The sequence below is a fragment of the Nannobrachium achirus genome, assembly GCF_963921795.1.
Source record: "Nannobrachium achirus genome assembly, chromosome: 12".
Classification (NCBI taxonomy): Eukaryota; Metazoa; Chordata; class Actinopteri; order Myctophiformes; family Myctophidae; genus Nannobrachium; species Nannobrachium achirus.
This window is the reverse complement of record NC_137832.1, coordinates 43,875,196-43,890,247: the sequence shown is the minus strand read 5'-3', so window position 1 is coordinate 43,890,247 and position 15,052 is coordinate 43,875,196. Positions and strand designations below refer to the sequence as shown.

The following is a 15,052-nucleotide window of genomic DNA, read 5'->3' as shown; positions in this document are numbered from 1 at the left end:
TATAAATCATTAATATTCCACACTGTGTAGGTTCACTAGGTTGTAGAATCATAATATTGATCCATATACCGGTACAATGCTGCTGGCTGCCTACTGGCTCGCATTTATTTTGTTGTAATTAGATTATTCCTCCTGTAGAGGGCAGTGGTGTCACGCTGGCATGGAACCCTGAAGAATGAATGGAACAGACAGTAAACCTAAACCCATCAGGAGCATGTGACCACAAAGCTGTTCATACGGCCGCACCAAATGTCCAGTATGGCCAACATTGTGGTGCTTGGAGCCTACTATAAATCTAGATGACCCAATTACGCTGCCTACTAAAAATCATACTCCAGGTAACGGACAATTTGAATGAAGATTAACTTTCCATTCACGTTCTGTTCTGTGTGCGTCTATACCGTTGCCATGGTGACGATCGTGTCGAGTGTTGTTGATACTACCGCGTCATCACTCTGCGAGAACACAATCGTCAGTTGGTCAACACGAATTCCAAAAGGTATCTTATTTATATTTATCCTATTGCGCAAACTTAAAGTTTATTTGATATTAGTCCAATATTTCACAAATGGGTTGTAGAAAATAAGATTGATAGGATTGAATAAGATTTGATAGGATATATTTATTAGCCTACAACGCTTTCCCAAATGTAGGCTATTGTAAAAAATAAGATTAATGCATTGCCAAGCAAAGCTCACTTATCCAGCAATGCAAATTATTTGGTTTCTAAGCAGATTAAATGTGCTTTAATGGTTTATTTTTGTTAATATAACTTGCAGTCTTCCTAGCATTATTAAGTGATATTATTAAAGCAATATTTAGCTCAGTGTAAAAACTCCCTTCTGATCCATTTGATATTGTATATGCATGTAAGCACTGTGAACATCTCCCTTTATTAATTCTAGCGTTTTCTGATGTGTGAGGGTCCTTCTATGATATCTGGGCCAATTCCCCCAGACCCTTCTCTTTTTCCAGAGTACTACAAACGTCCCAGCTCTGGTAAGGTGCTGCATGCCAGTCTGCAATCACTTATGCTACATTAAGTATATTAAGTTACATGCAGTTCAATGTGAGAACATGCCTGTTGTTTTCTGATACACTGTATATAGGCTAGTGTGTGTGTGTGTGTGTGTGTGTGTGTGTGTGTGTGTGTGTGTGTGTGTGTGTGTGTGTGTGTGTGTGTGTGTGTGTGTGTGTGTGTGTGTGTGTGTGCGCGCGCACACACACACACACACAATCGTGAGTGTGTGCGTGCTTGCAAGTGAGTGTGCATGCATGTGCATGTGTGCATTCAAATGGCTACCTCAATCAGACAATGTATCTTTGATTGATTGAAGACTTTATTAGAAGTTTGCATAGGAAAAGGTACAGTTTCATGACGGTACAGTTCACTGGTACAAAGGAGATCCTAGAAAAGACTACGCTTATTTCCACAGGAAACCATTAAAGTATCTCATATAACATTGAATGACAGACGAATAGAACACAGTAATATGCAGTAGATATGTCAAGAAAATAAAATGAAAGAACAAAAAAAAAAAAAAAAAAACAGTATTAAGTCTAAACAAACAGAAAGTATATACAAAGAAGGGGCAGGGGAGGGTAGGGCTGGGCTAGGTTTTTTTTTTACCAGTTGTGAACGGCTGCTGCCTGTAAGTGGTTTTTCAGGGCAATTTTAAAGGATGCTAGGGATCCACACTCCTTTATGGCCTTCGGTAAGGCTTTCCACATTTTGGTGGTATAGCAGAAGAACGAGTTTGACCCTTTGTTGGTTTTGACTCTGGGTTGAAAGTGATCTGTGGCACTTCCTCTGGTGTTGTAATTATGGACATCCTTAACGTTTATAAAGTATTTAGACAGGTACTTGGGTATCATAGTGGTGTAGTGTATCTTGTACACCAGGCCCATTGCAAGTTGCTGTACTCTGTCAATCTGCAACATGTAATAACAACAAAGACATGCTTCATTGCTTCTCCTTCCTTCCTCAGCTCGAGGACGCTTAGAAGGAAACTCTGGTGGGACTTTGTCCTTAATCTCAGGGCCACTGGCTCCGGACCCTGTGTTGTACCCTGGCTGCTACAGTGCTCGAACCCCTCATCGTCCTCGCATTGGCCCTAATGCCACCCATATTCTGGAGAGAGGACAGAGAGGGGTTGTCGGGGCACTACTCAAACTGGATGGTGTCCCCTTCACTGCAAACGTCCCTAAAGAAAGTATGTTATGCTCTCTTGTTAATTATACAGAGCTTTTTATTGTATTTCTATTGGGCATATACATTTTGTTATTGGTGATGACAATGTCCTATGATGTTTCTAGTTTGTTTACAGAGTCATAAGAATTATAATCTTATAACAAGCACATATAGAAAGTATTTTTTTCCGAACTGTTCAAATAACCCGTAAAGGAAACAGACAACCATTCGGACAATTTATGTTTGTTGTCTTTTAGAGCTGTTGGTGCGTGACCACAGGAAAGACAATGTGCGTAGGCTCAGGGAGATCCAAAGGCGCTGCAAAGAGCAGGAGGCTGAAAGAGCATGCTCCCGCCCTGTTCCTGTCAAAGCACTCTGGACCTCCACCAAATACAAGGATGTCCCATCCAGGGTCATGGTCCAACAGGTATGGAAGTCTGATTGTGGTAAATGAAAATCCTAGATTGAGTTATACTTGCTTACTTATATTTCATGTCATCCTGCTTCTTAATACAGGAGACCAGCCCAACTACCAAGCCACAATGTAAAAACTTCCTGAGGGCCCACTCTAAATGTGGGTCACCGTGTCCCACAAGACCACATAGCAGCTCCTCACCCTCTGCTCTGCAACGTCCAGCCTCTTGTGATTCTTCAGTGAACCAAAACCTGCACGTGAGTCTAGCCAGACTAGTTGACAGAATCTTTCTTATTGTAGATACCCTTTGGCATAATACACTGAACGATATAGTATAAATGTTGATTGGAGTAGCACATGTTTTTGTTGCTACAGTAGTGAGAGCCATTGCTCTAATGATTAGAGCAATGTAGATTAGAGTCTAATCTACAGTGCTTCATGTGGACTCATTTGCAGATTCAGGGGAAGGCAGTGGACTTTATAAACTATAATGCTCGGACTGCGGGAAAGACCGTGCTGCGTCGGTCTCAGTCACTGACAAACCTCAGAGATAAACCTGTACCAAGTGCAGTCAAGGGACAGGTTCCGCAGTAGTGAGTATTCTTCTGTTTCACTGATATTAAGCTGCAAAATATGTAAAAAGTATCAATTTAAGCCTGATTTACTTTCCAATGCACAACTAAGTAAAAATCCAGCATTATGGACACTGGTAATTACCTTGTCTGATTTATGTTTCTGAATGGCTTTTGCCTTTGTTGCTATTTATTTCTTCTGTCTCTCTTACATACCCTCACACAGTCTTGAGCAGAGGAAAGAACAGTGGCGTAGAGCGGAGGAGGAAAGGAGACGCAACACACCTGATCCCAGCATACCCGCTGGTCACACCCTGATGCCAGAGCAGGAGAGAGTGGAAACCCTGCAGTCACTTAAAGAGGGTAAAGCTTAAACTATGCTCCACCTCACGATGATGTTGCTCGACGAAAATTAATCATCGTTGAATCGAATGGAAAGTCAATTATTGTCTGATGACGCCGCACTACAGACTACAGCACTGTTTCCCAAACAGTGGGTCGGGAGTCGGGACCCATTCGTGGGTCACGGACCAATTTTTATGGGTCACGACTCAAGTACAATTCCCATTTTCTTTTCCTACATTAAAACAAATATGTTTCAAAAGATTTTCCCCTCCCCCAAAACTATATATATTTTTTAGAAGAAATTCCATAAATCTGAAAATAATAATAATTGAGGAGACCTGAAAATAGCCGATCTAAGCTCGCAAAGCGAAGCCATGGCGTGCTTGTAGATCTGCTGTTTTCCCGAGTTTGGGTCCCGGACGAGCAAATGTCTGATACATTTTTTGGGTCACAAGCTAAAAGGTTTGGGAACCACTGGACGACAGTGCATATTTCTTCATCTATTCATCCCTGCTCTTCTATATAGGATGAATCCGTTCATTTTAGGGAATATAGCCTGTGACTCTGTCTGTCCCATTTGTCCACAGCCCACCAGTCCATGGTGAGTGAGCTGCTCTCTCTGCCGGTCAGGACAGACACGTTCAGCGTTCGCTCTCGCCGTGCTCAGCTGGACAGCAAGCTGTCTGAAATGGAGGAGGCCATCAAGATATTCTCCAGGGACAGAGTGTTCATCAAAATAGATTCATAACACAGACAATAATGAATGAAAAAGATTCTTCTCGGTTCTGTATTTATTTGATATAAATTTACAATTTCTGTCGTTTCTGATAGTTTTGTTGTGGGTTTTAAGTCTTATTTTTTTGTGAACCGATTATGAATCGATGGTTTAATGATTTATTCACCTCTGTGTGTGTGTGTGTGTGTGTGTGTGTGTGTGTGTGTGTGTGTGTGTGTGTGTGTGTGTGTGTGTGAATGCTTTCTATTCTATTGATAAAGTTACAATAGATGTTTTATTAACTCACCATTTCACCATTAAACCGTGTCATGTTAAAGAATAATGGAATCAGTTCTTTTTTTATCGATTGACAGTTCCTATCCTGGCTATCCATCAATCAATCTCTCTCCACACACACGCACGCGCGCACACACACACACACACACACACACACACACACACACACACACACACACACACACACACACACACACACACACACACACACACACACACACACGTAGCCCGACGTGCCGAAGCGTCACTAGTCACGGTAACCCCGCCCCCATACGTGGTGACGTGTAGTCATTGTTAGCTTCCTTTGACGTGCTAGCGTGTTAGCAGCTAAAGAGTTGCAGGACATTTTGCTTCCTTATCAGACAGGTCAACCATACAATAGTAACATATTTACCATTATACGATCAAGTGAAGGACAAGTCAAACATGAGTAAGAGGAAAGCACCTCAGGAATCCCCGAACGAAGGAATAACAGACTTTCTAACCGGTACGTGTTGTAGTGTTGAGCTGATGTCTGCTAATGCTCTGCAGCTGTTCACTAGCTTCAATCATGTTACTTGCAAATTGCTACACAGAATAATATGTTTTCAGTAATGAAGTAACTTAGAATCAATAAACTGAAGAATTCAGGCTTGGCCTGTGAGATATTGAAGCGATATTGAAGCGAGTCTTGTCATTTAAATCCCCCCTGGATCGGTTGACTTGAGCAGTACCTAGTGGCAATCAATAGAAGAAACCAACACAATGAAAATGAACTGTGTGATGCTGGCGTTTTTCCATTTACAGAACTGGCCAATTATGAGAAGAATGTCAACAGAGCCATACACAAATACAATGCCTACAGGTACAATCCAACATGTGTTTTAATATTGTTCAGAGGTTTTAATTATGTCAGTAAGGTTGTATGTATCTATAATTTACTATCATATTCTTAGATTATTAAGCAGGAATAAACAACCACTTTGTTTTGAAATTGAATATGGTTTCTTGTGTCCTGTGTTTAGGAAAGCTGCCTCTACCATTTCCAAATATCCCCAGAAGATCAAAAGTGGTACAGAGGCTAAGAAACTGGTGCGTACAAAATATAGTTACTGCCTTCAGCTGCTGTGATTTGTAATTGTATCATGATTACATCTCAGCACAGATGGCGTTAACTGCAATGTTATACCATGAGATAATTATAGTGAATAGGATGGCATGCCTGAAGAATGGTTGGGATTCCTAAGAAGCTGTGGAGTCGACATTCTGCAAATGACCAGAGACTTTGTATTGCTGTACTGGGATTGTGAAGCTAATAGGTTGTTGATTGTTGTCTGGGCATGTTCATACATTTTCCAACTGCTCTTGTCTTCAACCTGGCATCGCACCACACTGAGCATTATTCGGGCTATTAGACATCCATAACGTTTCAACTTCTAATCAAAGCACTTTTAGACCAGTTATAACCACATTTTAGACAGATGTCTAATAGCCGACTATGGCTCACTGGGACAGCTTCCCTAACGGCTGTCATATCCCTGCCAAGACGTGGAGTAGTAGGAGAAAACCGAGCAGAACCACAATGGCAAATGTCTGAATTTGTTGTTATATTGACTGGTCGTATAGGCTCAGGACGTTTAGTTTCTTCAGTTGTAGCAGGAAGCACATTCCTTTTTGAGCTTTGTTTATTAAGCAATTGGCTGTGTTATCTCATGTCTGGGCATCGGCTATCATGGACATGAATGATGAATGAACCTTAAAAACTCAGCTTCATTGCTAGTAAGGTGCCAAATTGTGTCAACTCGGGTAGTAGTTGTAGGTTGGAGATTGAATGTTATTTGGCCTCCTGAATTCAACAATGTTCCAGACATGCAGCCTTTCAATGAACAGCAGTGTTCATGTTCAACAATTCATCTCTGTGGAACAATGCATGTAATAAAATAGTCTTTAGAAATGTGACCAAACCTCCCATTTTTCGGCAACTACTACTGTAGATTTGTTATCACCCTTTAGCCTTTAGTTGACAGATGCATCTGCATGCAAGGAAAAGTAGCTATGAATCTTAAAATCTTCTGTTGGCAGTCTTCTGTTTTAATCAGTGAGCTTTATATGACAGCCTTCTAAGCCATCATGGTAAACGTGGCACTTACATTGCCTTCTTTCAGATAGTGTGTTGACATTACAGTTTTTGGAAGGTGGTGGTGCACAGTTGACATGAGTCCACCGGGATTCCTCCATTTAACCAGTGACCTAGCTTGCCACAGATGCCCTTCTGTGAATGTGATACCCTCTACTGTAATGTGAAGACAAATGTGCCAGATGATCTTTGGCAGTCAACATCAGCATGCTTGTCAGCAGAGCTGAGATGAAGGGTGTCATGTGTAGAGTCTTTCAAATTGTCATGTTTCAACAGGATGGTGTGGGAGCTAAAATTGCAGAGAAGATTGATGAATTCCTGCAAACTGGCACATTAAGGAAATTGGAGAAGGTGCGTTTTTCGTTTCTGGGGAAGCATTCAATTCATGCATTACTTTTTTGATTGTGGCTTGATATTTATGGCCGATGCATAATTCTTTCTCTAGATTCGTACTGATGATACAAGCTCCTCCATCAATTTCCTCACCAGAGTTACTGGAATTGGGTATGTAATTCTGCAACAATTCCCAGTCCAATATCAAAACTCTTCTTACATTGTAACCAAATAAAATAATGTTCTTTTATTGATTTTTTTTATGACTTCAAATGTATTGAAGATTTTCAAACAGGTTATGGACTGAAATGCCGTGATAAAGACCTGTAAACCAGAAAATATAATAGTCTTTATCAACAAGATACAAATAAGCACAGCATCACATCCAATATACTGTAAATGCAATAAAGGAAACAAACACGCAACATAAAATGCTGATCTTTATCTTCCTATCTGGAACAGTGAGGGTGTAGAGGCAGGAATGGGTAGAATTTAAACTGATCATTTATATATCCTTTTCTACAAGTAAATACTACTTTTGATTCTCATTTATTCTCAGTCCTGCTGCAGCCAGGAAGTTCTTTGATGAGGGAGTGAAGACACTAGAAGGTTTGTTATGCAGTTGTTTTAGTTCACATTGACATCAGTCATTTTATGAACCATTATTAGGGTAAGGTCACACCGAAATAATATTCTACCTATGAGAACGGATTATACCAATGCATTTAAATGGGAATGGAGTGTTTTTTTTTTTTTTTTCCTTTTGCAGAAATCCTGGCAGCAAACCCCTCCATTTTCATTGAATTGCATTAGCAGAATCCTCTCTCATAGGTAGAATATTATTCTGGTGTGTACCCTTATGGTTTAACGTATACAATTTAGTGAATCATAAGTAATAAAACATTTTCTTATTGCAGACTCTACCTGTGAAATGTAAAACCTCTGAAAAATGTATTTTGCCTTCTTGCAAGTATATATGTTTTCTTGTCTTAACAACATAGCTAATATAGATAATATCTGGAAGTCATAACAATCTGTTGTACAAATAAGACGGGGGTCTAATAACGGATGTGATTTTGTCTCTGCAGTGACTAGTTAAATATAAATTAAAGTTATTAAATGTAAAATATTTCAAAAAGCCACAAAAACTATAAAAACAAGTGGCACAGCTGTACGATTGCTTTGGGCATCATAAGTCATCATAGCAATGAACACAAGTGTAGGAAAAACAAACTGCAAATGTGCTTTCAATCACCATCCCTGAGCATGCTCATTGCCTTATTTACCGTACATTCTGAAAGGGAGAGCTATTCCATATTCATTGCAATGATATGCTGACTAAAGCAACAGCTCTGGGACTTGTTTTAACATTATTTTGGACAATGGAGTTCTATGACTTCCAGATATGAGCCACATCTTGTTTTGGCAAGATACTTGTAAGTAGTAAGTAAATGCTTTTCCCCCCCTCGCTTTTGTACTTTGTTGACCTCTTTAGCATAGTTTCTTTATATGCATCATGTGTTGTGATAATAACAATGTGTGTATATACACCCATTTTCTTTCTTTTTTAGATTTGAAAAACATTGAACACAAGTTAAACCATCATCAACAGATAGGACTCAGGTAAAGATGGAATGTCTTCTACATCAAATACTTCATAAGTGTACAGGCTTGAGCTCTGTAGTATGTCCTATATTTCCTCATGCGAATATGCAGTATGTAAATTGTAACAGAGCTTCCTTTTACCTCTGTCAGGTACTTTGAGGAATTTGAGAAGCGGATTCCACGAGCTGAAATGCAGAAGATGGAAGTGAGTACCTGTAATTTAATTGTTTACGTGTTTCTGGGTGACTGTGTTCTTGAAATGTGCAGTTTTACTTAAAGTGACCTTACATTTGTCCACGTGTTTGTTTAGGGTCTCATTCTAAAGGAGTTGGAAAAGGTAGACTCAGAATACATCGGAACCATTTGTGGAAGCTACAGGAGAGGTGAGAACATTTCCATTGAAATATAATGCCATTATGCTTCTGGTCTTGTCTTTCGTCTTACATCCATGTTGATGATACCTAGGTGCTGAATCCAGTGGTGATATTGATATCTTACTGACCCACCCAGACTTCAGCTCTACGTCTGAGAAGCAGGTGAGGGCCATTGCTACAGTAGCCTGAATACTAGGGGTGTAACGATATAGTATCGAAATATCGTTTTTAACTTAAAAAATCGAAGTATATCGAAATGAAAACAGCTAAAATCGAATCGTATCGTTTTATTTTGTATCGTATCGATTGTATCGATACTACCTACTTGTGCATTGTATTTAGCATTTTTAAGAAGAAAAAATGAAAAGGAGGGGTTTTTCCTTTTCCATATCTATCGATAAATGTGTGTAATCAAATGTATTTGGCAGATAGTCACTGTGTTTACTTATTTATATCCATAATAATACATGTTTCCCTTAAAAACCTGCACTATCCACACCTTTCACACAGATTTAATTTCTTTGCTAAATAGCTAATATATCGATTTTAAATCATTGAATCGAATCGAATCGTATCGTATCGCCATGAATGAACCAATATCGTCCATGTATCGTATCGTCAACCATGTATCATGATATGTATTGAATCGCTATTAAAATGTATCGTTACACCCCTACTGAATACCCATGAATCCTGATTAAAACTTAATCAAATTCCTTTAATTCCAAATTTCATCTGTTTGTTTTGAACCCCTTTTCAGCCCAAACTCATCAGTGCTGTTGTGGAACACTTGGAATCCATTGGATTTGTGACAGACACTCTGTCCAAAGGAGACACCAAGTTCATGGTGAGGCCACTGCTTAATCGGCTTACGTGTGTGGCACTGTGTGCAAAACCCAAATGCCTTTGATGGCGCATGGTAATGCAATTAGTGCTGTAATGAAGTCGATATGCCCTCACTCACTAAGCACACAAGCCTCATGACCATGGTCACCATGTGATGATTATTGCTTCCATAGCAGGGGAGGGCAACTATTTGTCATTGGGGACTACATGGGAAATTCAGATTGCTGCTGAGGGCAAAACAAATTAATAGCTTTACCACACCCTATCATTACAAGTATGCACTGTGTATTATATTGTTTAATTCTAATATTTACAAAAGATGTCTAATATATTTGCTGTCATAAAAGTAAGTTGTCCTTCAATATCACATTTTGTATCTCTGCCTAATATATTTAACGAGTGCATCTAAGTCAATGTAGTTTACAGAAGGAAGATCGCTTCTGAGAGATTTATGTATTTTTCTGCATGTTTTGTCTCAAAGTTATGACAGGAACAGGAACAGGATCCTGACATACTAGGGATACGGCTAAAGGACCTGACACACCAAGCCGTAGTCTTTGTGGTGTGTTGTCCGGGGGAGGTAGTCTGTCATTGGCATTGGCTGTTCAACCAATCGTACAAGTCGCTGTCTGGCTCTTCAGCCTGTGCAAATCAGAGCATGAGAAGAGAAACAAAGTGAGCAGCAAATCAATGGTCCCATCGCAAAGTGATGTGATCAGTTCAGTCGCTGTAGCTGCCGCTGTTAGTTCTTTCAAATCGGCTTGGTGTCTCAGGGCCTTTACTGCGTATGAGTGGGTGAAGGGGGAGTCGAATTTTGGCACAACACCGGTAACGCCAGTAAAAAGATGCTTCAAGGTCCATTACTTATGAAACACCTTATATGTACAAATATTCTCCTTTTAGCATTCATTTTTGTTGGCTACTATCCTGTAAATTAAGTGCACAATTAGCAAGTGATGACAAGTTTAGTTGCTTCTAAAATCTCTTTTATATAAATCTCTTCTATAAAAGGGCTTTCAACTAGGAATGGGCAGCTAGACTGTGTTCATTCTTAATTATTATCATTATTCTGTTGCTCCTTCAATATTGCCTATATATTTTCCTTTTTTCACTTTGTAAACCTGTTTTTGCAATACAAAATAATGTTATTTTTTAGTACTACATTTGATGAATCTGTTTGATATTTGTGAAGGTACACACAAATGCACAAATTCACACACGATGCCTTCCAAATGGGATTTAGACCGTTTCTTCTGGCCTTCGGGCCGTTTAATCCACATGTCTGTTCTCTAGGGAGTCTGCCAGCTGCAGAGCAGTGATGAAGATGATGAGGAGTACCTTCACAGGCGTATTGATATCAGGTGGGTATTTTATTTGGCTTCAAAGACTTATTAGACATATTTATAACTCATGAGTGTAAATCATATATATATATATTTTTTTTTAATCCTATTTATGAATGTGCTCTCTGGGTTGTCTCTAGGATAATCCCCAACGACCAGTACTACTGTGGTGTTCTGTATTTCACTGGGAGTGATATCTTTAATAAGAACATGAGAACTCATGCTCTGGAGAAAGGCTTCACCCTCAACGAGTACAGCGTACGGCCACTCGGGGTCACCGGTGAGTCACTGTCAATTTTCAACTCTGTGTGACAGAGCAATTTGGACCCTGTTTCAACTTGATGTAACTCCTACCTATCAATCAAGAATCAATGTCTCTTTCTAATTTAGTTTTGTTATTTATACTCTGTTATTGCTGTCTGTTCTGTAGGAGTGGCAGGCGAGCCTCTGATGGTGGACAGTGAAAGGGACATCTTTGATTATATCCATTACAAATACAGAGAGCCAAAGGAACGCAGCGAGTGAACCAAAAAAGCAGAATCTGCAGGAGAAAATGTTAACAAAACAACTGATTACCTGTACACAAAAAGTGTGAAGCATGTTCATGAATGCGTATGTGTTGGTGTGTTAGTATTCCTTGGAATATTTTGTAATGTTGGAAAGAAAAGCTGTGATGGTTTATTTTATTTGTTTTTTATTGGTTTCTGGTCAAGTCTTAATATGACTTTACTTTAAAAAGAAATCTAAATCCTCAAATTGGCATATTTAAATTTCCAACCAAAGGGAAGCGTGCATCAACGCTGTTAAAGCATTTGTCCCACTTTTTTATTCGTTTTTTATGTTTGTATCTTTATGACAAAGCTGAACAGAAGCCAGCAGTTAATTGAGCATTACCTTGACAAATATTTGTGCATGTACGCAAAAGCATTTTCAATCATGATGTCCTAACACTGCTTTATCATATACCAATTTTGACTGAAATACCTACGCAATACACGATGTGTCTTGGTTTAGTCGTGCATCTCATTATTGTGAAATATTTTGCTTGTTGCCTTGTTTGCTTATCTTGGCAACAGTCGGTGCTCCTGAGACAACTGAACTGATAAGCTGAGCTTCACATATTGTAGCTCTGTCACATTTGCATGGGGTAACCTCATCATTGAGCTCCTTGTGCCTCCCAACAGTTTCAGTATTTTATTTTATAATGAAGATGAAGATTTCTTATTTACCATGTGGAATTTAGACGTCATTAACTTGGGTAGGTCACATGGGTGGATATGATTATGAACACTTAAACCCTATACAGTACCTTTTTTTTCTTTTTCTTTACTATAATTTTTATCCCACGATTTTGCAACCCATTTTCACCCAGTGCCAATTGCCTATGTAATCCTGGCTCTGCTCTCCCTCTGCCGTGCCTGGGGAGACAACGGACTGACCTCATGCTTCCTTCAATGCATGAGTTGTCCAAGTTGTTTCTTTTCACCTGACGGGGGATTTCCCCTGGATGGACGTAGCGCGTGGAAGGAACACGTTATTCCAACCAGCTCCTTTCCCCTCCAAGCACCCCGGCTGGCCAGGGGGAGGCATTATACAGTACTATTGACTGGGGTTCCCCTTTGGCCAGCCCCCCCCCCCCAACAGTAAATCTTGACGAAAGTGAATCCTACTAGACTGATAAGAGTGATTGTTGTATTGTTTCTATGTTAAGTCCAGGTGAATGACAGATTTTAGATTGATAGTGTCTCCATGTTTGGGTGCATTTATGCTTTTTCCACAATTCATTTTAATGTAAGAAGTACTGACTATCTTATGCACTCACATGGCAATATTGGAAAATGTGTGATCTATGTCTGGAAAAATACCCTGCTTGTGTGTCCCCTTACAGTATGCTGTTTATTTTAGTATTTTTATAGTGTTGGGTAATATAATATTGGAGTTGAATCTGTATGTGTGTTTTAGGTCGGCATATTTGTATTTTGCTAAAGGGACAAAGTATCCTTTTTCACAACTTCAATCTTTCAAGTGAACTTAATAGATGCCTTTAACTTGTGATGGCTGGAATCATAGGGTTGTGCTTGCATGTGACAACATTTATGACCAAAAATTAGCAATACATAAAGGTGAACTGCGTTTCCTTGTTTTCAGTATGAGTGAAATAAATACATGATGAAAAGGTTTTAATCCTATTTTGTTTAAAAAAGTTTTATATCCATGACTATAATAACTCATTTGTGAAATATGTTTCTACTTTTTACAATTCGCTGGTGGAAATAATCACAGAAGAGAAAAAAGGAGCCTATCAATAGTAAATCACAATTTCCCCTGAACTGTCCCAATCTTCTGTGAAACGAAAAAGCTCCTTAAAACAGTGTAATATTATGGCAAGTTTATATCTTTCTTACTTCTATAATAGTGGTTTTCTACTCTTCTTATCAAGGTCTACTATTTATTCAGCATTTGAGCCGGATCAGATTTAGCCTCTCAGACCCCAAACTCTTCCATTCTCTAACTGTGTAGACTTCTTGTAACTTTGTAATGCAGATGTTTAACATTAATTTAACTCTTGAGAGCATAAGGGTCCATTTGGTTACTGACTCTCCATCGTTTAGCTGGGGACCACCTGGAACCCCCAGCCCTCAAGGTCCACTGGTTGATGAGTACCACTCTGGGACGGATTAACCCCTGTGAGGGCTCCTGGCTGATAAATCTTTTGGGCCCCCACCCTCCCGACGCGCAGTACCCAGCTCGGATTTTAAGCCATAATGATCATCTGTGGGCCAAGAAAGCACCTGTAGACAACAGAGGAGGGGCCCACACATTTAATTTTTAATTAATGTATACATTTAATAGTAAATTGTCAATGACCACGTGGCCCAGTTCCCCCAAGGGACCCTGGCACGGCCCAATGGTTAAAGGGATATTACACTTTCAAAACTTTTTTTTCGTCTAATCAGGCTTGTATGAACACCCTGAACAGTTTTTAATTTGCTTCATTCAGTATTTAGATATTTGATGTAAATGTTTTCCACCTCCAACACGCCCAGGCCCTCTCCACATACACACCCATTGTAACTTCAAACTCCATTTTAACCATGATAGATTCATTAAAAACACCCATTATTTTTTCTGGTGACTCATAATACCCTCCTAATACGTGAGCAGACCGTGTTTTTTCAATAACTTTTTTCATTTATTTTCAATAAAATATTATTGTATTTAATGTTTTCCATTTTCCCAAAGAATTATTAAAAATAAAAGAAAAGGGTTATTGAAAGAACACGTATTGCTCACGTATTAGGAGGGTATTATGAGTCACCAGAAAAAATAATGGGTGTTTTTAATGAATCTATCATGGTTAAAATGGAGTTTGAAGTTACAATGGGTGTGTATGTGGCGAGGGCCTGGGCGTGTTGGAGGTGGTAACATTTACATCAAATATCTAAATACTGAATGAAGCAAATTAAAAACTGTTCAGGGTGTTCATACAAGCCTGATTAGACGAAAAAAAAGTTTTGAAAGTGATATCCCTTTAATCCAACCTGAGGCCACTTTACCTGTCAGAAAATCAGGGCACAGCTCTCTTAGTGTTTTGAAGTGTTCTTTTTCTCCCTCTTATTTCTATTATTCTAGTTTTGAAAAAAAGTTAATGTTAAATAAGAGATGTGCTAATTGTGCCTGGTATAGTGGTCTAAGGATTAGTTATTTGGCTCAGAGGTGCCGTGTTCAAACCCCAGTCTTCCCACAGGTCACTGCTCTTTTACTTGGACCTTTTCAGGGTTCAAATACAAAATAATTACTCAAGAGCACTCAAAAGTTAGTGAGAGATGGAGTAGTGGTCTTAAGATCAGACTCTCATTGCTGATGGTCCATGTACAAATCTCAATCCTCCTACATTGC

General features: G+C 39.3%; 2 protein-coding genes across 2 annotated transcripts; both read left to right on the top strand.

The window, feature by feature from the left end:
- Window positions 1-471: 471 nt before the first annotated feature.
- enkd1 (enkurin domain containing 1) lies at window positions 472-4,271 on the top strand (the record flags this gene model as incomplete). Its single annotated transcript, XM_080738973.1, has 8 exons — window positions 472-499; window positions 906-999; window positions 1,989-2,213; window positions 2,449-2,618; window positions 2,708-2,863; window positions 3,063-3,199; window positions 3,405-3,541; window positions 4,111-4,271. The coding sequence occupies exons 2-8, from the start codon at window positions 915-917 to the stop codon at window positions 4,269-4,271; spliced, it is 1,071 nt and encodes a 356-aa protein (XP_080595099.1). The 5' UTR covers window positions 472-499; window positions 906-914.
- Window positions 4,272-4,853: 582 nt separating this feature from the next.
- On the top strand, window positions 4,854-13,151 carry polb (polymerase (DNA directed), beta). Its single transcript, XM_080738319.1, has 14 exons — window positions 4,854-5,022; window positions 5,322-5,379; window positions 5,540-5,606; window positions 6,928-7,002; window positions 7,097-7,155; window positions 7,544-7,593; window positions 8,556-8,607; window positions 8,740-8,794; window positions 8,900-8,972; window positions 9,055-9,125; window positions 9,724-9,810; window positions 11,103-11,170; window positions 11,293-11,432; window positions 11,583-13,151. The coding sequence occupies exons 1-14, from the start codon at window positions 4,962-4,964 to the stop codon at window positions 11,675-11,677; spliced, it is 1,011 nt and encodes a 336-aa protein (XP_080594445.1). The 5' UTR covers window positions 4,854-4,961; the 3' UTR covers window positions 11,678-13,151.
- The last annotated feature ends 1,901 nt before the right edge of the window (window positions 13,152-15,052 follow it).